General features: G+C 42.1%; 2 protein-coding genes across 2 annotated transcripts; both read left to right on the top strand.

Moving 5' to 3' along the window:
• Positions 1-11483: 11483 nt before the first annotated feature.
• Positions 11484-12937, top strand: LOC105462693 (N-acetylserotonin O-methyltransferase-like protein). The gene is made up of 4 exons (XM_011709495.1): positions 11484-11750; positions 11896-12137; positions 12199-12345; positions 12715-12937. Exons 1-4 carry the CDS (start codon positions 11661-11663, stop codon positions 12851-12853), a joined length of 618 nt encoding a protein of 205 aa, XP_011707797.1. The 5' UTR covers positions 11484-11660; the 3' UTR covers positions 12854-12937.
• Positions 12938-13752: 815 nt separating this feature from the next.
• Positions 13753-16349, top strand: LOC105462692 (mitochondrial fission 1 protein). Its single transcript, XM_011709494.1, has 4 exons — positions 13753-13978; positions 14456-14662; positions 14762-14867; positions 15574-16349. Exons 1-4 carry the CDS (start codon positions 13934-13936, stop codon positions 15663-15665), a joined length of 450 nt encoding a protein of 149 aa, XP_011707796.1. The 5' UTR covers positions 13753-13933; the 3' UTR covers positions 15666-16349.
• Positions 16350-21038: the final 4689 nt, after the last annotated feature.

Here is a 21038-nt window from a genome sequence, read left to right as displayed (position 1 = left end):
ATAAATTTTAGTTAATTATCATGGACATGTTTATTTAAAAATCGATATCGCGTCTGCAATTTGAGACGATGAAAATCACGTGGACTCGGCACGCGGCGCGTACGATCGTACTATCGCGATTCCGCGAAGTGGAGCAAAGCGCATTGCGCATGAAGTAGTACGTGTAGGGCAATGTCTAGGTCGATTACGGCTACATCGGCGTGGCGTCGCGTCGTGGAAGCGATTTCCTCGCGCCATTCATAACGCCACGACACGTAGCGCGATAGCGCGTCAGGGTAATGCATGCACGCGGGAAGCGCATACTTTATGCTCGCGTGTCTAGTCGCTGATAAGCCGCTTGTTGAATTTCACCTACAAATGATAATCCTAACACGGTCCGCGCGTATATTTCTTCGCGACGACGTATTTCGTGTTTACCCGCTTCTATAATACGTATAATATATTTAACAAAGGATTTTGATAATGATCACTGTAACGCATTATAAGTGTTTATATATCCCATCTATTTTATTCTATTCTTCCGTTAATTAAACTTCATTTATAAATTTCCTTCTCTCATAAATTTCAACGTTATATCCTTACATGTACAACCTATAAGCAATAACTTGTATGTATATATATATATATATATATATATATATATAAACTATATAAGTGTAATTTACAACAATAATAGAAATATAAACGTTATGTGTAACGTTTTCCTGTTTCTACTATCGTTGTAAATTATATAAGGAAGGAAATATAATTTCCTTCCTTGTGCGTCTGTTAAAAATAAATCACAAACACTTTCAGACAGTATTTCTTTCTCTGATATATATAAGTACACATTTTTTTTATCTTTCATCGAGTCTTATGCGTTTCAGTTTTTCAGGTCGCACTTGTGACATCATCATCGTGTTGAAAGAAAGTACGGCAATAACAGCCTGCCGTTTTCAGGAATCGTAGAAATCAAAAGATTATTGCGCAGCACTGCATGGTCGCGCTTCAACGCGCGCATGTCAATATTCTTGGAAATCGAAATCTTCACAGCTCCGTTGTACGGATGCGGCCGTTTACGTATAAAATGTTTCCCGTTTCTTTCTTGTAATGTAAACGCGTTCAATGTTGGAGCCGCGTGTTGACCTTTGCGATCGCTATCGGCTACTTTCGACTTTTACAATTATCACCAGATCGTAAATACGTGAGTGGATTATTAAGAGAAGCAACAATGAGAAGAATCGACAAATCGCTAACGACCGTAGCGCGCAATAGTTCGTTGAAATTAACTATTATCGTTTCTTTTCGCGATAAAGGCGTGTTATCGTGTTGCTTGTTTGGTCTAAGTTGAATGCAATTCGATTCCGGGAATTGTTATTAAAAATACTTGTGCATAAAAATCACACTTGAAGATATATATAAAAAGGTTATGTAATATAAAATATAAAATTTTTTCTATTTTGTTTATATAAATTTATGAACTAGGTAATTTTTTGTTGATTTATTAAATTTCTTAAACATTGCTTAAATTAAGATTTATATATGTATGCAATAAATTTATAACAAGTTATATTTATATGATGTAAAATTTTCACGCATTTTAATTTTTTTATTGTTTTTTTATAAAGAAAACAGATTCATTCAGTAAAACAGTCTGTCTCTCAATCTTGGCACGCTGACTCCGAAACCGTTCGTTCAACCCTGACATTTGCTGTCGGCGCACCAAAAAGTCCGGTGATTTACAATTTTCGCGAATGGCCAGCAATTTTATACGTCGCGATTCGTTTTTATCGCAACGGTGCGCGCCGCGCCGGTCCTTGAAACGAATTACGTTGATCGTTACGCGACGCATGATCTTTCCAGCTGCGTTTCCCGCCGAGGAGCCGCAGTATATCCCATGATCGCGAGCGAGGGTGGCCATTCGATTCCCGAATGTGCAATCCGCCGGACTTTTATCGTTCGTATAATTAGGCGGTCTTTACGTTACGTTGTACGGTAGCCGCCGCGCCCCTTTCACTTGAGCGAGAATTCACGAGCGGCGGCATTTCGCTTGGCGCGCGCTCTCGCTTTTGACATTTTCGTAACGACGCGCGAGGGACCGAGAACTGTGGGCGATTCGCCCGATCGTCACACGATCGGCTCTCCTCGCGCGCTACTTAATCCTCCAAATCGATCCGGATTCCTTTTCCTGATGGGTGTTGTCGCAACGGCCCAGAGAGCGGAAAGTGACGGGGAAACGAAGTTTAAAAAAAAACTGCCGCTTGCGCGAGAAACGTAATTGAACGAAAGTTTCTTATTCTGTTGGGAAATATACCGGGTTTTATTTTTCCGAGCTCATCAAAATTAGATTTGCGCTGGAGTTTCACTTATCTAACAGTCCTGGGAAAACACACGGGACATGACTCTCGTCAAATTTTAAGAACCGTGCGGAGATCGCCCATTTCGGTGCTGCAGCACACAGCAAAGCCGAAGCTGTGACATTCCCTCGGAGAGATGCTGTACACACGCTTATCGGTCATGTGTCGAGTGGCACCGAACCATCTGGTGTGTACACGTAACAAGCGGATAACGTCGAAACAACGCCGACACGCCCGCAGATATTGTGCGGCGTATCAAAGCAAGCACACTCCAGCAACACCGCGCGCGCTTTGCGTAATTTCCACTCATTCACCGCAGAGGCCGCGAGGCCCAATGAACGGCCGATGTACGCAGCCTCTTCGGATATACCACGCGCGCCCTTATCATTTTTCGTAATCTCGCATGAATAATTAACGTGTAACGAAACGGCGTTTTACTTTTTTTTTGTGCGCGCGGCGTCTAGACGGCCGCTAAATGGTAAGGTCGTTCACCTCGCCCCTCGAACGAGGGTGAAAGCCCCCCTCGAGGAGCTCGATGCGCCGGATGCTCGAGCGACGCGCGTTGCGACGCACGATCCCTTTTATTAATCTCCCATGTCGAACGTACGCAACCTTTCTCGCGAGCCTCCACGGCCATACATCGACATTTACGTCGTGTCATTCGTGTGACGCGGCACATCGCCGGGGATACCGTCCAATACGCGCGTACGCGCGCGATCCCGGCCTCTCGGAAGGCGATTTGTCCGAGACGCGCGGGACAGGATCTGCCCTTAGGGCTTGAAAGGGATTTGTTCTCGGAGCCGCGCGTGGCTCGATTGTCCCGCCTCGTTTTTCTTATCAGACCCGCTCGTATCGGCATCGACGATCTTGTCCGAGCGCGGAGAATGTCACGGGCGAAAACGAGTGGCACACAACGGAAGAACGAAGTGAATGGACGCTTTCAAAATTGGAAGATTAATTGATCTGCGATTTGTATCTTTACTTCGATCGAGAAAAATCGTGATGCGTGACGGGTAGCCTTTCGAGCGGAGCGATTATCGCGCGGACTTCACATCGGTGTCCTATCTCGCTTTCGATGAAAGAAGTTTCATCAAAAATCCTCATTCGAATCCTCCCCGAACGGCGATGAGCGAACGAATTAAATACTTATCCTCCGGTCTCTCGCCGATCGGTTTCACCTCACCGACACATTTCAATCGTTCTGGCGCGCTGGGAATGCGGACGATTGAGACATAAATCTCGCTGAAAAATTCTAATTAAGATTGCACCCGGCTGTTCAAATCGTCGGGCATTCCTGTTCCGTCGGGGGATGCCGGTGGAGCGAGATATAAAACGAGATCTCCCAAAGGAAAGGTATGCGCGAGGATGATCCTTCACTAGTTGCTATTTAATAAACTCGCGATTACGAGTCAAGCTAGCCGGCCGCTGTGCCGGACCTCCAAAATGGATATTCGCGAGTCACGTTTCTTGTGTTCGTACATTATGTACAATATGTATGTTGGCAGTCAGAAACTTAAAACGCATTGTGAATTAATAAGCAATCTCTCTTGCAATAATATATCGGCTGAATCATTTTCGTATTTCGCAATCAGAGAAGTTATTTAGTGACCCATTTATTTATCCATGAATATTTATCCATATGCTTCTGTATGCTTATAAAAATATAATTCTTGTTTCACGATCTAAGAGATAACTAGTATAATTAAAACGTTTCTAACATAATTGGATAAAATATGATTTAATAATGTTTTTCTCGATTCATAAAAAAATATATATATGTATATATATACATTTACAGTCTGTATCTTTTTATAAACATTTCATGCTTTTAAAAGTACAAATGCATAACATATTTAGCTTTCTATTCTTTATACATTCCTATGTTCTATAAAAATTCTATAAAAATTGTTTTATAAAATATTTTATAAAAATTGTTGAAGAAAACTCGTGAAAATTAAGTAGAGATATAATAAAATTTTCTTTCATTTTTTTTCCAGAAGTTTGCTTAAATAAAACTTCGCGTATAAAAATTATTTAATAACTGCAGACGATAGATTGACTAAAATTCAAGACGCTAATAATACGTGCAAGTTCACACGCAGGATTATGTTACTCACGGTATCAGTGTGAGTGACATAAAAATCCAACGGATAATACGAGATCGTTGGAGAACTTTGGCAAGAATGTCGATGGAGGGAAAATGAAAGGCGTTCCTCGTAGGAGACGAGAGATGCGCCTCGTAGGAGACGAGATGCATAATCCAACGTGCAGAAAAAAAATGTGCAGCTGTGGCGCGACCGTTGAAACATTTCAGGCTGACTCTACTATCGGCGCAACGGCGTTTAAAGTCACAATTTGCATTCCGATGGGTGGTAGCCTCCGTCGTCCCCCGTGCTGGAATCGCTCGGTTGAGACTGCACGCGCACACGCGAGCAACATCGAGCCGTGCCGTGCAAATCGAGAGGAGTCAGCTGAGAGGACGACGGACGGTCACGTAAGTCGCGCGTGTATGCCTATATACTTATACGAGGGATGGGATACGTGCACGCGTGTACGTACACGTGTGTCGCTAGGATCGGGCAGGAACGAGGCGGCAGTCTTCGGTCTTGAATCTCGGAAAACCGAGAAACGCAAACGAAGGAACGAGGAAAGTGCACGAGGAGAGGATATGCTACGCTCTGAGAGAATCCGATCGTTAAGTATACGAAGGGCTCTTAACTTTAAGCCTGTCGAGCGGCGCGTCAATATTTGGTACACGGACAGGCGCGTGATGTGTGTGTTGCGATATCTCTCGTTCTCCTTCCCCTCCCTCCCTCTCTCTCTCTCTCTCTTTCTCTCTTTCTCTGAAGCATTTTTTTGATATTATATAAATGCCAGTACAGAAAAGATCACTTCACTTGTTCCTCGGCAATATGAATTATTGCCAAGGAAGAGGTAAAGAATTTTGTGAAAGAATTATTGCCAAGGATATATATACATCTTTGCCTCACTTCAAAGTTGTGGTAATAGAGTTCCCGTTTGATTTGCAATCGAGCTTGCCTTAACTAGGATGTTATGAACGGCCACCGTCGGTATTTCGCTATAGGCTACAAATAGTAACATGTATGTACCACGTAATATCATGTCAGTTAATTTTTCCATGACAAGGCGCGGACGCGCGTGTGAATAAAAAGAATTCGAGGTAAAGATGTTATCCACACACATTGCGCCGGCAGGCAAGACGTTCGTGCGAGAATGCAGGAAGTCCGTCTTTTTAAATTACTGCCTGTGCAATGTCAGGCGATAAAACGGTAATGACAATTGAATTAATTAAACAAAGGTGTCTGAGAGACGTATGTCGCGAATCGATCGCTTCCTACTTCGATGATGAAGAGACGTCGATACCGGATTGCGTTATTAATAATCGCGCGAATAGATCGCCTCATCTTACAGCAATGCCATGTACATCGTAATGCGGATGTTTCCATTATCTAGACGTTTAATCGTTACCGTAATGAAAATAATTTCAACAATGTACGTCAATGTACACTGTATAATAAAATAATAAAATGAAAGAAATATCTCCATAATCATCATGAAATCCTAAACATATACAGAGTTTTTATCTATTTTCACGTAAAAATGTTCGGAGAAGCGCGATTCGTCTAATTATTTCACGGGTAAAAATTCGTTTAATCTCTATGAAAAATGTATCTACGAGAGACAGACAGAATTTTCCACAAATTCGCTAATCTATTGCGACAAATCGTATAGCGGTGTCCCGTCATCCCATCGGAGGCGCGGCGAAAGGATCGACGGTGGAGAGTGATCCGGGATCCGGGGTTCCGATCGAGGTACGCCCCTGATGATCGTGTGCAGGCGTATTACATGTAACACAAAACCGCAGGCACTCCGCAGGCGTGACGTAGCCGGGGCACCATAGAGGCCGCGTTACCTGCCGCGGTGTCATAATGCGCGCGTCCTTTGGAGCGGCTTCTCGCGCGCGGCTCGTTGCGCAATCGCATTTAATAACGTCAGTCCCGGCGCGCGATTGCCGTGCAGCTCGCTGCAGCTCGCGCGGACACTTATGACACTTTAACGGATTTTCATGGCGGAACGCCGTCGAATAAATTTCAGCCGGGGAATTTACACGAAAAATTTACTCACGAGAGCGCCGCGCGTTGCAAAACTTGTCGAATTAAGCCGTGTCGCGCTCGATCGCGGGTCAACGACCGAGATTTTCTCTTTATTTCTCTTCTTTTTTTTTTTGCCCTTCTCGCGTGTACGCCTTCACGATTATTGTAATGTAATAATCGTGCGGGAATACGAGTCGCGGGGCTGAGATGACATCGACACGCGTATACGGTCGGCCGGTTCGCGACCGGCGCGGCGACTCCTGCCGCCTCGAGAAGCGCCTAATATCGTTGCGCAATTTTCGACAAGCGCGATGTAATATCCCCGTAATTACCGTTCGCATCGGTTATCGATCGCTGAAAACTATTTTTACGACGTAAAAGCCACTTCTTTACTCGACGCGTAAAAGTGGAAGTCTGCGCCAGTAATTTTACCTGTTGGCCAACTCGTTAATTTCACCTGTTTAGATAGGCACACGCGAGTCCTCCCACAGTTATTTATGCACCAATTCATATGATAATTTATAGTTGTCTGCGTGCTGTTTGAATACCATCTGGACAACGGTGAAAAGAGACGACAACGCGAAGAGGCATATACCGTATGTCTATATACAATATAAAACTCCGGTTCTATGTACAGAGTGAATTTTAATCCGGTCTAATAAAAAATTTTATAAAAATTTTGATTAAAACATCTCATGTGAAACATATGATATATGCGAGGCTAGTAAAGATGATTTAATTCACATTTCGTGTTGTCTGCATTTTTAATTATTGGAATAAAGCCTCTCGTGAAATAGATCGATTATACGGCAATTCGAGAGAGAAATTTGCATTTAAGAAACGTGGCGCGCACGTTCCGCCGAGGGCTCTCATAAACCACCTCGTCCCAGATTATTCGATTTATTTGACCGCTCTTGGATATTCGTTAAACGTCCTTCGCGCGGGTTACCTCGGGTTACCCCGATGACGTAATTCTCCGGTGTGATATTCGGTATGTACATCGCGTACACCTGCCGCGCGCCAGGGGTTGAACCGGGTCGGATATTTCACGCCGAATGTCTGCCGAGATATAATAAACAAAACGCGCGCCAAGAGCCCAACGTCGCTTCATCCGCGCCGCGCCGAGGCGACTTGATCGAAAAGCGAGAAGATGTACATACATACGTACGTAAGGTGCTTTTAATAACTGGTTTGCGATATCCTGCTCACGCGGCTTATACAGCTTCGGCATTAATATCTGATGCACTTTGCACGCAGGTGAATTATGCATTTTGTGTTTCTCCTTTCTAACACCTGGCGATTTGATCCTGCGGCTGCTCCCTTCCCGCTCATTATGTCCCCTATCACACAACTCGGTCGCGACTTTTATCCGAAACTTTAATTAATTAAACGTTTAGCGTCTACGTGACAAAAAGGATTTACATGGAAAAGCTAATAGCCGGATAAACAGCCGTCAATAACTAAGCACGGCTTATCAGTTGCATGGGAAAGCTAATATTAGCCGGATGAGTAGCCGTCATTAACTTGTAAGCACTTTTCAATTGCACAGATAAATGTGCTAAGAATAATTTTACAATTTGTTTTATTTTATTTATTTATTTTTTTTTGGTACACGTGTTTCATTGATAGTTCATAAGAGAAACACGTTATTTATCGCATCTCGAAATAATAATCCTGATGCGTGCAGCTCCTTTCTAATCCTTCACGAGACAAGAATGTAAAGAGACGGAATCTAACGTGACTTTTGCACAAAACAACATTTTCATGAGAATTATTCGATATCTATGTGCAAGAGGATCGCAAACATCGCGTGATTTCGTTTATATTGTTCCTCCCCATCCTTCGAGCCCGGTTATAATTTTCAAACAATTTTATCCTCTTATCTTGCCGATCATAAATACACTTAATTTGCATACGGCGATACGCCGACTAGAAAAATTAATAATAATTAGCAGCGAGCTCGCGCTTATAAATAATTGACGCCGATAGTCATCATCGTGCGTCGATCGTAATTTTCGCGATTTCAGATATGCCCCGTACATGCATGCCGCGTTATATAAACGCGACTGTCAATTATTACAGATCAAGCCTAGCTGTGAAGACCCGCCGATCGAAGGGATAACAAAGCGATATTTCATCCTCGCTCAGCTCTAAGCAGCAATTATCCCATAAATAACATCGGCGCGGGCCGCGCTCGCCACGTGCACTCATTAGTAAACTTGACCCTGCCGTTATTACTTGCTCGTATCCGCATTAAATTAAAGCGATTACTTGTTTACGGGAATTGTTTACCGCAGACAGACGTGTGCGTTTGTTGATTTTCAACCGAACGAATAATTGCGAATACATAATCGTTGGATATTTATTCTAGCAGAGCGGCGTGTAAACCAAATTTCGGAAAACAAATGCAATTAAATCTGTCGGGACCCGATGCAACGCTAATTCAGTAAAATTATAACAAAACTTTCTCTCTCTTTCTCTAGTTATTTTCCTTATTTAGTTTATTTTTGCTTTATTGTTTGCGCTTATAAAGTTATTTTGTTGATTTTTTTTTGTTTTTTGTTCATTTTTATATTTTTTCTATTTATTTATTTCTTTTGATTTGCACTCTGTTTTTTTCTGCAGTGCTCCTTGTTTCATACTGATGTTATTCTTTAATCTTGTTAGTTTAATTTTGTTTTTATTTTTTTATGTTTATTCATCTTGTTTGCTTTTCCGTATCATACCTGATCTTATTTTGTTCTTAGTAGGACTTGCCTTAGAACTCCAATAAACGCGCAATCTCTCTCTCTCTTTCTCTCTCAGCTTTCGATTTTTGTATCTATAACTCTTCTGCTATCTTCACTTTTTGACCCTTTTAGTCATATTAGTTTGTATTTTTATTTTTATTGATTCTATCCTGTATTACGTATTATTTTTGTTATCGTTTTTTTTGCTTATCATATTTTTTTAAGTTCTTTTATTTTATCAAGGCTTATCTAGAATATTAAACCTCTTCGTCTGTCCGTCTATGTGGCTCTTTTTCTCTTTCTCAACGAGAGAAGAAGTGATTGTTCGCTACAGAGAACCATGTCTATTATAATTTCACAAATATTGTCGCAAATTGTTCTAAAAATTACAATATCATGTATAGTTATATTTATTTATTTGTTCATCTCGTAAGATTATCCACTGAAACAGAGTTGCAGTACTTTTTTTGCAACATTTCCTTTTCACACGAGTAATTAGATCACTTGCCGATTAAATCGATTAAAGGTGGAGCGCACACAAACGCGCGATCGAGTGACATGCAAAAGAAAAAAAAAAGAACAGCCGCTAAATCTTTGTTCAGCTGGAAGGCTGCGCGGCGCAAAGATGGGTCAACCTTTCGCCTTGCGATTATGTAAGGCCTCGGACTGACTGACCTTTAGGTTCGTTCATGGCATGCGGCATTTACGTAATTTACCGATTACGATGTATTAGAGTTTGCTTGAGTTGCGCCTGGAGAACAGTTCTCCCTCTAACGCCGATATATTTTCAAACGTGGACCAGATTTACAGCACGCGTTTACGCAACCCTCCAAATTAAGCGTGTATATAAACGTATACATACATATATGTATGTACAATTAATGTGTGTACATATATGCTATAAATCTATATATCCTAACCATATACGCATATAGCATAGATATATCTATAATAATAGAAGATACGTGTGTGTGCGCGGATATACATATATACGATCCGCGAACAATCGACTAGCGATCTTTCACGCGATTTTTCGGGCACTAACCGAGCGAAGCGATCGTTTCGATCTTCCCTGGGAGAAAGGAATAAAGAATAGAAGATGGACGCCAATGATAATAATGGATCGAGTAAATAATAGCTGCGAGCGTTTCATTGCCCTATTTATAGACGCTAGAACGTATTTTATTTATGAATTTTTAAATTTTGATTCCATTTCCTTTCTTTTATTTTTACTTTTACGATTATTAAAAGATTAGCATTAGTATTTTTATTGAAGCGCTGAGAATTCCGTCAATCAAAAGATATTTTATTTATTACTTTAATTAATTTGATTTGTGTAATTAATATTTTATAATATAAAATTAATTATTTCTAATTTTAAATAGCGTAATTAATTGATATAAAATAAACTCTAATTAACTATACAATACCAGTTTTGAAACGATGATATGAATGTTTAAGAAGGTACTGCGCGTATTTTTAATACACAAATGATACTCTTATTATACACAAATTATATACTTATTATACTCAAATTATACACAAATTATACTCTCAATATTTAAATATGATTACCCGGGAAAAAAGTTCCATATATAATTATATATAATTATATGCAAAATATGTCTATATATATTTCTTTCCTTTGTAAAATTATTCTTTAATACAAAATTGACAATAATAAGGAGGAAACATAAAAAATAATTAAAAGAATAATTTTTACATTGTTTTTTTTTTACAAAAAATCAAGTTTGAAGAAATGAGAAAAATTGCTCATATATAAGTGATTAAAAATATACATATATAATTATATATGAACAATTTTTCTCATTTCTTCAAACTTGATCTTTAAAGTAAGTAAAAAAAAAATATAAAAGTCATTCTTTTAATTATTTTTTATGTTTCTTTCTTATTATTATCAATTTTGTATTAAAGAATAATTTTTACAAAGGGAAGAAACATATAGCGGACATATTTTGCATACGATTATATATATAATATGTGAAACTTTTTTCCGGGATACTGAAATATTTTTTTCTTACAGAATTTTATTCTTAATATGTACTGTGTTACTTATACATACCTCCAACTTTAAACTAACAAATCCAGATGCATTAAAATTAATGTCGAATTTCCGGCCGATAAAATTCCGTGCGCAGCGATGTAGCGATAATGATTAAGTAAAAGAAAAAAAGAAACAGCTGTTGAAGAGCAAGTGCGCTTTTCCCTTCGCCTGCAGCGTCCTCTGCGGCATTACCGAGATGTAAAGCGGCTTGCAAGGGTTCGCGCTTACCGACGGGCGCCGGGCCGGCCGCACCGTTGCAGTGTTTACGTTCGCGCGTTATGCGCGTCAATGCGCACCACGTGTGATCGCGATCGTGCGATCGGTCTAACCGGACGGTCTTCGGGCGAGTTTCGCGCGCTAAAGTAGCAGGTGTCGTTGAACAACAGTCGAACTTTCGTGTTGCACGTCGGGCAGGATGCTGGAGTCGACTCTTCAAGCCCTGGCGTGCGGTAGGACGATCTTGGCCAGCGGCTCCCCGAGGCGGCACGACATAATCAGACACCTGGTAAAAAAAAAAAAAAACAATCGCGCGAAGAATCTTCTCGAAAGCGCTCTGTAGAACGGGGGGTGGACCTGGACGCGGTTTCGCGCGGACGATCCCTCGAGTAGGCTGGCTGGTCGCGTATTAACGTGAATAATATATTCGTCAGCGCATAAACGCAGAAGTGGTGCCGTCCCTCTACGACGAGAAGCTCGACAGGTCCGAGTACCGGGGGCACGGGGAGTACGTGCAGGACATAGCCAGGTACAAGGTGCTCGAGGTGTACGAGCGTCTGAAGGCGGACCCGGTGCCGCCGTCGTTGATAATAGGCGCGGACACCATGGTGACGATGGGCGACGTCATTTACGGAAAGCCTCGGAACGAAGCGGACGCCTTTCGGATATTGTCCAGGTAAATGAGCTGCCGCTGGATCATTCTCAGAACGTGGTTATCCTCAACGCCTCTTTCTTAGCTTAGCGAATAAGCAGCACGTTGTCTACACCGGCGTGTGCCTGAAAACATCAAAGACCGAAATCCAGTTTTACGAGTCTGCCAAAGTAAAGTTCGGAGACATATCGGAGAGACAAATAAGAGAGTACATTAGAACTGGTGATCCTATGTGAGTGTGGCTTGTGCATCGCCACGTCGTCATTGCAATATTGCATTGCGGTGTCCCACACAGCAGCACGCACTAAGATCTGATTGTAAGATCTGAAATAATGAATCGAATATAAAACCTATTCTACAATAGTCATAAGAATTGACCAATTCTATGTAGCGTCGAATATGAAGAAAATAAATCGAAGGGAGTTAGTGTGATTAATTTTTATGAGAATAAATTGGATTAATTTTTACAGCTTATGGCTACTGAGAGTAGGCTTAATGATGCGACAGCCAAAGGATGTATTATGGCTTTGGACATGCTGTCTGGGACTTGCATTGCAATGGTTGCAATTAATCTTTGCACTCAAGCGGGATGTTATTTCAGGGATAAAGCAGGAGGCTACGGTCTTCAGGGTATAGGGGCTTGCCTGATCGAAAGAATAGATGGTGATTATTACACCATAACGGGCCTGCCGCTGTACTCGTTGGCCAAGCAACTGAACCGAATGTTCTCCAACATTTAGCGAGAATATCACGCTGTGCCTGTCAGTACCTGAATCATTGTACCGTTGTCGTACCTACGTGAATAAATTTTATTAATGCTAAAAGCCCCCTCATAAATTTATGAATTCCCCTGTTTGTGTATTTAATAGTCCGAACGTTGCGGCTTAATGGGCATATATTTAAGCGTACGTTAATATTGATATCGCGCTCATTAACATGCATGATCGTATCGCGCGCTGTCAAAGACACAAAGCGAATCACTCGTCGGCGTCGTAATTAAATTAACCACCGTACATTCATTCGATAGAACTTTCTCCGTTTCATTCATACCGTGGAACGCAAGATTTTTCAATTCAAAAACTTAAAAAAAAGGGCACTCGAGTTTGCATGCGTCGTATTTTGACATTAAAAAAAAATCTGATTTTATTTTATCTTATTTTTATATTGTTTCGAGACTATTTTGATTATTTGTTTATTCGTTATTTAAGGGAACGTATTTTATAAAACACTAACGTTCAGGCGCCTCTACGTTATATTTTAAAAGAATATCTTTATTCTCATATATATTTTAAGGAATTATTTAAAACCGTAACAAACACGTTTAATTTCTATTTAAAAATTTATCGAAATAACAAATAACTAGATTGACGCTGTTCCGGGCATCTCCGGAAATAAATATACAAGCAACAGAGAAAAACGTTATTTCATAATTTTATTTTCTAGTCGAAGCGCCGACTTTCGAAATCGGAGGATCGTATTTGCGAGAAATGTTATATATATATATATACATTTATTTTTAAATTTTAGAAATTTTTGAAAATGGATTTCGATAACTTCACACCGGTATTACATCTATTGTCGCAAGACTTTTACTTCGTTTCGACAAGATTCATAAACCGCGCCATCTGCAACGCGGTATCGAGTCCCACCAAAGCGAATCTCGTGTATCTCGCCTCTTGCGATGCGTCAAGTCGTCTCGCGCGGGCCCGCACCTGCAGCCACGTTTCAGGATTCGTGTGATTGTGTGTAGTCAGTAGTGGAGCGCAAAGGTCTCGGTGTGTGGCAAAGTGCGCGCCGCTTACGTCAGCCTGGAAGAAGAAATGGAGGACGTTTTGAACGAGGTCGTCTCTGCCGAGGATTTGAAGGTAAATCATGCGGCCGGGGATAATTCTCGCGTCGCCGATATCGCTCTCGCTCGGGACGTCCCGTTTCTCGCGCTCGCCCGTCCCCGAGAGCGACGACAACGACGTGCGTTGAAAAAGTTAGGTTAGGTTACCACACAGCTCGAACCTATTTACATCCGTCTACGTATATATTTGCGCGTTTATATATTCCGTTCGTCGATTCGCGTCCTCCTACGCATCAACGCGACGTGCTTTGCGCGAAATTTTCGCGAATCTTTGATAATTGCGTCAGCGAAACGGATACATGGCATTTCCTCTGTAAAAAAACACATAAGTACGTCGTGCGCTTTTATTTGCGAACGAGTCGTTAATTAAATATGACGCTATCGCGACCAACGTATTGAGATGAGGTCAGGATGACGCATCGGGACATGTAAATCCGTAGTACACGTAATGTTGCATCACCTCGTGACAATCCTCGTCGTGATTACGTTTCAGAGATTCGAAGCCGTGTACCATGAGCAGTTGCATGGGTCGTATGTCACGCAAAAAGCTCAGTTCGAATACGCCTGGTGCCTTGTGAGGAGCAAATACTCGGCGGACATTAGGAAAGGAATATTGCTGCTGGAGGACCTCTACAGCAATTACGAGGCGGAAAAGCGCGACTGCCTGTACTACCTGGCGATTGGAAATGCCAGGATAAAGGTGAGATACATGTACATCGCGAGTGTGAGCGAGCGTTAAAACAAGCTTTATTACAAAGCTACGATCTCGATCCCTGACTTCGTTGATGCCTGCTTCCAGGAATACTCCAAGGCGCTCTCGTACGTCAGGGCATTCCTACAGATTGAACCCGAGAACGTGCAAGTGCAACATCTGGAGTCGTTGATAAGGAAGAAGATGGAGAAAGGTTTCCTTTTTATAATTTACTATCGGCTTAAGAGAATAAAGCTTGTAATTTATCTCGGGGCAATATCGCTGAGGGATTCCTATGATTTCCTTACGCAGTCGTACTATTTCTGGTTGCTTCTGCTGATCTTTCTGCTCTCTTGGATTGCTAAATTTTATATCGATTCCACTTAACGATTATCCCTACGACTCATACTAATTCAAAGCTCTCATCAACTTTGGGGGGGGAAAAAAGTAGCTAAACCTTTTGCATGTTTTTGCCTCGCACAATCTTGTAATGTAATCTCTTCCAGAATCTTCTCTAAAGATTTTCTTTAATTTTGTGATTGTTTAATTTCTTAGTTTCTTCTTTGTGATAGTAGATTTACTTTTATATTTTAATATAAAAAAGGCTTTAGTTTAGATTTCGATAGTTGTGTTAATAATCATTGCTTGTATTTTCTGCAATGCATCTATCTCTAGTATTCCATCTGTATATTCTGTATGATGAGATTGATAAGTAATAAAAAATTTATATCGACGAGATGAAAAACTCGTATTTAATACCACATCATGCTGTTTCATACACGTCATATTCTCCTTTTATTGATTCGCGATACTAACCTCATCAATATGTTAAACTTGCAAGTATTACCTAAAAAGCTTCATCAATATTTCCATGACTGGAATTGGCAATTGAATCTCGTTTGTTACATTTTTTTTTACAGAGGGCCTTATGGGTATGGCTGTTGCGGGAGGTGTTATTATCGGTGTCGCAAGTATTCTGGGCCTGGGCATTGCGATGGCGAAAAAAAATTAGTTAATCCTCCCTTAAAAGACCTATTAGAACTGTGACTATGCAATTACAATTGTGATGTAATTCGTTTGCGCGAAATGGTGTGTAACTTGCGTCGTAATTGCCCGGTTTGAGACGGTGACGAGTCTCAAATGTAACTAGATCGTTGAACCAAATCCAATAAATGTAATTTGTAACGTAATTTTTCTATTAATCACAAAAGAAAGAGAACAAGGAGAGAAACCAGCTTACGTGAATACGATTTTTAATTTTTAATTATTTATATTTATATCATTATTTATATCGTTTAAGCATGTTGTGCGAAATCTTTTGCCCGTTAAGAAGTATCTGTTCAACAGTGAAACCAATTTAACTTCCAATACACTTGACGTTATGTGCGATATTTTTTTTTTACATTCCAAAGTTATATGCGATTATTTTTTTTATACTGTATATGTTACGCACATCACACATGGATATGGATATATCGTATTTACGGATATATGTGTATCACATGGTACTTTGTATTAAAAATTTCATTTACACGCGCGCGTATGTGTTTAATCGAAGCGTTCAGCCAAAGCGCCATTACGAAATGATGATAAGAAGCTATAGCCTTTTGTATATAATTAGGGTTGTATTTACAGTTGTACACGTGGATTTATGTTGTTATTGAATCCTTTTAATAAAAATAAATGTTTGAAGCTACATGTCGGACGATGCTTTTTCCGCGCGAATTATCACTGCGTGCGTACGCAACCTCGCCACCCCGGAACCTGACGATTCCATCGCGATGAAATTATGCGGAATATGGGGCAGCGTCCCACTTCCCATTTATGAGACATCGCACCCGGGGATTTATTCGCGCGGAAAATCTAACATATTCACTCGCAACAAATCACGTCGCACGAATGGATTTTACGACGCGTCTTCATCCTCGGAGTTCGGAACACGTACGATACGTTGGGTAAGAACAGAAGTTGTGATTCCTTTGAGGAAAGTGAAGCCGCCGGGCTTATACGTTAAACGCGCATTCAGCGTTAAATCTGACTGCCCGAATCGCAATTGTATATTTACCATCCACCGTGATCTTCGTGTTGCGCGAATTGCAACCGCATTTACGTCAGCTGTAACTGTCTGCAGTCCCTACGTGTTTACGTTTGAATACGATTTCCATACTAGATATATGAAACTCGGAATTATATAGGTGGCCATATCTAGCGTTAAATGCACCGCCAAACACAGACGCGAACATTGACTCTGGCAATCCCAGCAACAAATACGGTCGTGCTTATCAGTGAACTGCGTTTGCGTGATGCGTGCTCTGTTGGCCCGAAACCGCAGGATTGCGAGCGACGGAAAACAAGTCATTTGGAATATTTGCAGATCTGCGATTAAGATAATTTAAATTTAAAATATTCAGAATTTATTACGATTAAGATAAATTACGTGTGTGGCTTTAAAAACTCTGGGATTTAAAAAGAGAAGGATGGAAGAGATATAACAAAATTTTCAACGTCCTGTTTTTTTTATATATAGATTTATTGATGACTTCTTAATATCCGTTGATAAAGTTGTTTATGTACAAAATAACGCTGGAATATCCCTATTAATATTATTATTATTACTATTATTATGTTATTAATGACCTATGTTATGGCCCGGGGAGACTCCCTCTTTATCTCGAAAGAGGACAGCCCTCTTTTTCGCTCGATTCGACGAGCGTCGAAGTCCGCTCGTCTGCTCTTTCCATGAACCGAAAAACACGTGCGCCACGCGCCTTTCCCGCGCGCCTTCTTTTCCGCACGTGCTCGCCCGCAAAATGCGACGAATAATATTTACATACACAGGCCAGATCGCGACGGGATCGCGACACTCCTCCACCGGAAAGCGGACGAAAAGAAGGCCGCGAGATCAGGCGGGCACGCGACACCGTCCGCGCCGTACTCGCCTTTATATAGTACACATCTTAATAAAGGATCCTCATTAAGTGAAGAGAAATCGAGTATAGGCGACGAATGCGAATTTCGGTAAACGCGTGTTGTGTGTGTGCGTGTGCGTGTCGTTCCGCATTCTCATGGCACGGCGCGCGTCGCGCGTTGACAATTTTAAATTTAAAGTAAATTAAATTTGCTTCGAGCTACACATTTTCTGTCTGGCGAATTTCGCCGGAATTGATCGCATCGTTAAGATGAAAAACCGAAAAGAGATACAATTCACCGTTTCAGCGATCAGCGCTGCGACGCGTGCGGTCCGAGAGATGAAATTTGTGGCTCGTTCGCCACGAGATTCGAAAATCGAAACGGAAATTGATTGCGAGCCGAACACAAATCTTCTCGATCGCGTCGAATTAAATTCGGAATCCCGTTTACTTGATAAAAAAAAAAAAAATTCTCGCGCGGGACTTTCGCGCTCAGCAACGCGCAACGAGAATGCGGACCGTCTACCATCCTCGGGGAGCGACTCGGGGATGTATTTACAGCGGGAAGGGGGGGGGAGGAAATCGCGGGGAAGCTGTGCCGCTTGTAACCCACGGGTGTAATGACGTCGACGACCGTCGGCGGTTAGTCTGCGCGAGACGACTGCAGGTGTGATCGATATACGTGGCGCGCGCCACGAGAAGTGTGATAACCGCTCTCTCCACCGACCTGGAGATTACGCCGTTGGCCCGCGCTCCGGAACGCGGTCGTTTAATAATGTATAAAAAAAAAAGGACATCCCGCGCCGCGCCCGTTTGCGGCTAGAAATGCCGACTCTCGTGGACGTGGGAGAGCGGTTATCGATTAATAAACGTTACGGCGGATCGCGCTTTTGCACGCTTTTTCCGCGGGAAAGAGGGACAGATAGAAAAGGAGGAAGAAAAAACGCGCGCGCGTTCGGGCTTATCGCGGGAAAAATCTCTCTCGCGAATCCGATCGCGGCTTCGATCGGCGTTGAAAAGAAAGAAAGTGAGGAGGACGGCCCTCCCCCCGGATTTTCTCTCGGGCATTTCCCGCGGATATTTTCTACAGGTACCTATCCACCCCGGTGGCGATTTAAGAGTCTAATTTAGTTTTCACTTAGCTCGCTTTTTTTGCCGCTTCCTTATTTTCCGCGGAGATATATATATATATATATATATATATATATATTTTTTTTTTTTTTTCAGCGTGCCTTTAGGTAAACGCGCGTGCGGGACCGCTTCCCGAACTTTTTCAGTCCCGAAGCACTTTTTTTTACGCGCGAACGAAATTTCGCGCGTATTTACACGAACGCGCGGGAGAGTGAATTCGCTCCGGTAATTAAACTTGTCCCTCCAATTCAATTCAAACGCCGTATACGGTCTGGAAAGTTGCACGCGCGCTCTCTCTCCCCTTTATTTTATTTTATTTTATTTTCGCTATAATTCATTCTCGGGACGATAACATGATTCTTCCTCGCGGGGCGATATAAATAATTTCGAGAAATGCGCGGAAAAATCAAGGAGAGCTTTTCGAGCTCTCGGCGCACCGCGATATCGTTTGCGATATAACCGTATAACCGCGGAGATTCGAAGGAACATCTTGGCGATAATCCGCGATTGCAGCACGCGTTACCCCGTGCGGGTCGCAGCTTCCAGCTTCCTCTCGCGCGAGTTCGGACCGTCGCCGATCGCGGAACCGATCCGCGATCGTCGAGTCCTTCCCGTTCGCCTCGAAAGAGAGAGACGTCTCTCCTCTTCTTCCCTTTTATCTAGCGTAGGAAGAAATCGCTCGATAGATTAGCAGCTTGAAAATACTTTAAGCGGTTTAAGGATGAATATTGCTTTCTCAATAAGGCTTCGCTATGCTTTACACGAATGTACAGTGTAGTGTGTGCATCGTGTGTATATGTTAGAGCGTGCGTGTGTATGTGTATATGTGTGCCGGCTCGTCCGCCGATCAAATCTCGACTCGGAACAGGATCTCGATCCTCTATGATCGTTCTCCGAATCTAAAGTGCGCGGAGACGAGTTCGAAGGATTACACAATCGCCTAAAGATATCGATCGATCGAGAAGAAGCTTTAAGTTCCGCCATCCTGGAGAAGTGCGAAGTATCGCCCTAATGATATTACGATCTCTCTCCTGGAATGTGCATATTATACCGTTCATTCGATGAAAACTCACAGTTCCACTCAAGCTTGACTTAAGTGCGCGAATAAAGTACTACATACATATCTAATATATCACAATATAAGATTAGGTCGTTTAAATTCGATACGTGGGTTAGTATTAACGTAGGGAAATTTGCGAAATCATCGTGGGCGAAATTACTTTCCTCCTAGATCGAATGTGTACACACATTCAAACAATTTATTATTTAACAAAAGCAAAAAAAGCCTATAACGCGTCCGTATCCCCGAAATATATATTTTTACACTCTCTTTAAAAAAAAAAAATAGAATATACGTGCGCGAGAACAGAACCGATGGCAAACTCGAAGCTAGTCCACCGTTCAGATAAGATTCAGCAAGAAGAGATCGCCGTTCACATCCACACAGTCGCAGTAAAAAAATAAAAGATCACGAGGAGAGAATCCCGATTTATCTAACAAGAGATAAATAAAGGTCGCGCCGGAAACGCGCGTTACGGAGGACCGTTGCATACGCTCGGGCCCTTTTCACGGCGTAAGTTACCCCGTTTGTCATATGCATACCTAACATCCGGGAATCGCGATCACAATGGCACAGAACGCCCATTGATGCTAAGTTTATCGAGAGACGCCGATAAGCGCCAGTGCTTGCACACCGGCACCTCCGGCGGGAGATTGCATTGCGCGTCGCTAAGTACGCGGAATTCGTCAATCGACACCCTGTCGTCGCCCGATAACGGGGAGCGTCGCGAGCTCGCGGTCGAATGGCAGAACTCGAGCTTATCTCTCGAACGGCAGAAGGAACTCGGATGAGTCGTGTGTTATGACGAGATATGAGACGAGAGAGGTAGCGCGCGCGCACGCCTTTTGACGCGCGCGGCGCCGATTTCGGGGGTCGAGTCACACAATGAAGTGTACGAGCGAGACGTTATCACGTGAGGCACGGAGCATACGTGACATTATAAATAGAATAGATACATTACGCAATAGGACAATGTTTTCGCAGGGAATGTTAGATACTGAAAGACGGAACGTATGAATGGTCCTGTGCGTCCGCATCTTCGATTGGTTCGAGTTCTTTTTTTTTTCATTTTTATTCGTATATTTTTATTGGGAAGTTTCAATATTTCTCTATATCTCTTTACAAGGGGAGCGCAAACGCGGACGCCTCTTCGCACTTAATATTGAGCTTATATTCCTTACAAAAAACGGTCTCCTCACACGTCTCGCTCGTACGTATCATTTTACAAGCGCGTGTGTCACACGCAATCGATACGAAATGGAAAAACCGATATAATAGGCCTTAC

This window comes from Wasmannia auropunctata, unplaced genomic scaffold, assembly GCF_000956235.1.
Source record: "Wasmannia auropunctata unplaced genomic scaffold, wasmannia.A_1.0 LD336095.1, whole genome shotgun sequence".
NCBI lineage: Eukaryota > Metazoa > Arthropoda > Insecta > Hymenoptera > Formicidae > Wasmannia > Wasmannia auropunctata.
This window is presented reverse-complemented; position numbering and strand designations above follow the sequence as displayed.

What these genes read in the sequence shown, in the direction of transcription:
- LOC105462692 (XM_011709494.1), top strand. Translation starts at nt 13,934, where the DNA reads ATGGAGGACGTTTTGAACGAGGTCGTCTCTGCCGAGGATTTGAAG. An exon ending in TTGGAAATGCCAGGATAAAG is followed by an intron (nt 14,663 to 14,761) that starts GTGAGATACATG and finishes GCCTGCTTCCAG; the next exon opens with GAATACTCCAAGGCGCTCTC. An exon ending in AAGGAAGAAGATGGAGAAAG is followed by an intron (nt 14,868 to 15,573) that starts GTTTCCTTTTTA and finishes TTTTTTTTACAG; the next exon opens with AGGGCCTTATGGGTATGGCT.
- LOC105462693 (XM_011709495.1), top strand. Translation starts at nt 11,661, where the DNA reads ATGCTGGAGTCGACTCTTCAAGCCCTGGCGTGCGGTAGGACGATCTTG. An exon ending in ACGACATAATCAGACACCTG is followed by an intron (nt 11,751 to 11,895) that starts GTAAAAAAAAAA and finishes TATATTCGTCAG; the next exon opens with CGCATAAACGCAGAAGTGGT. An exon ending in ATTAGAACTGGTGATCCTAT is followed by an intron (nt 12,346 to 12,714) that starts GTGAGTGTGGCT and finishes ATGTTATTTCAG; the next exon opens with GGATAAAGCAGGAGGCTACG.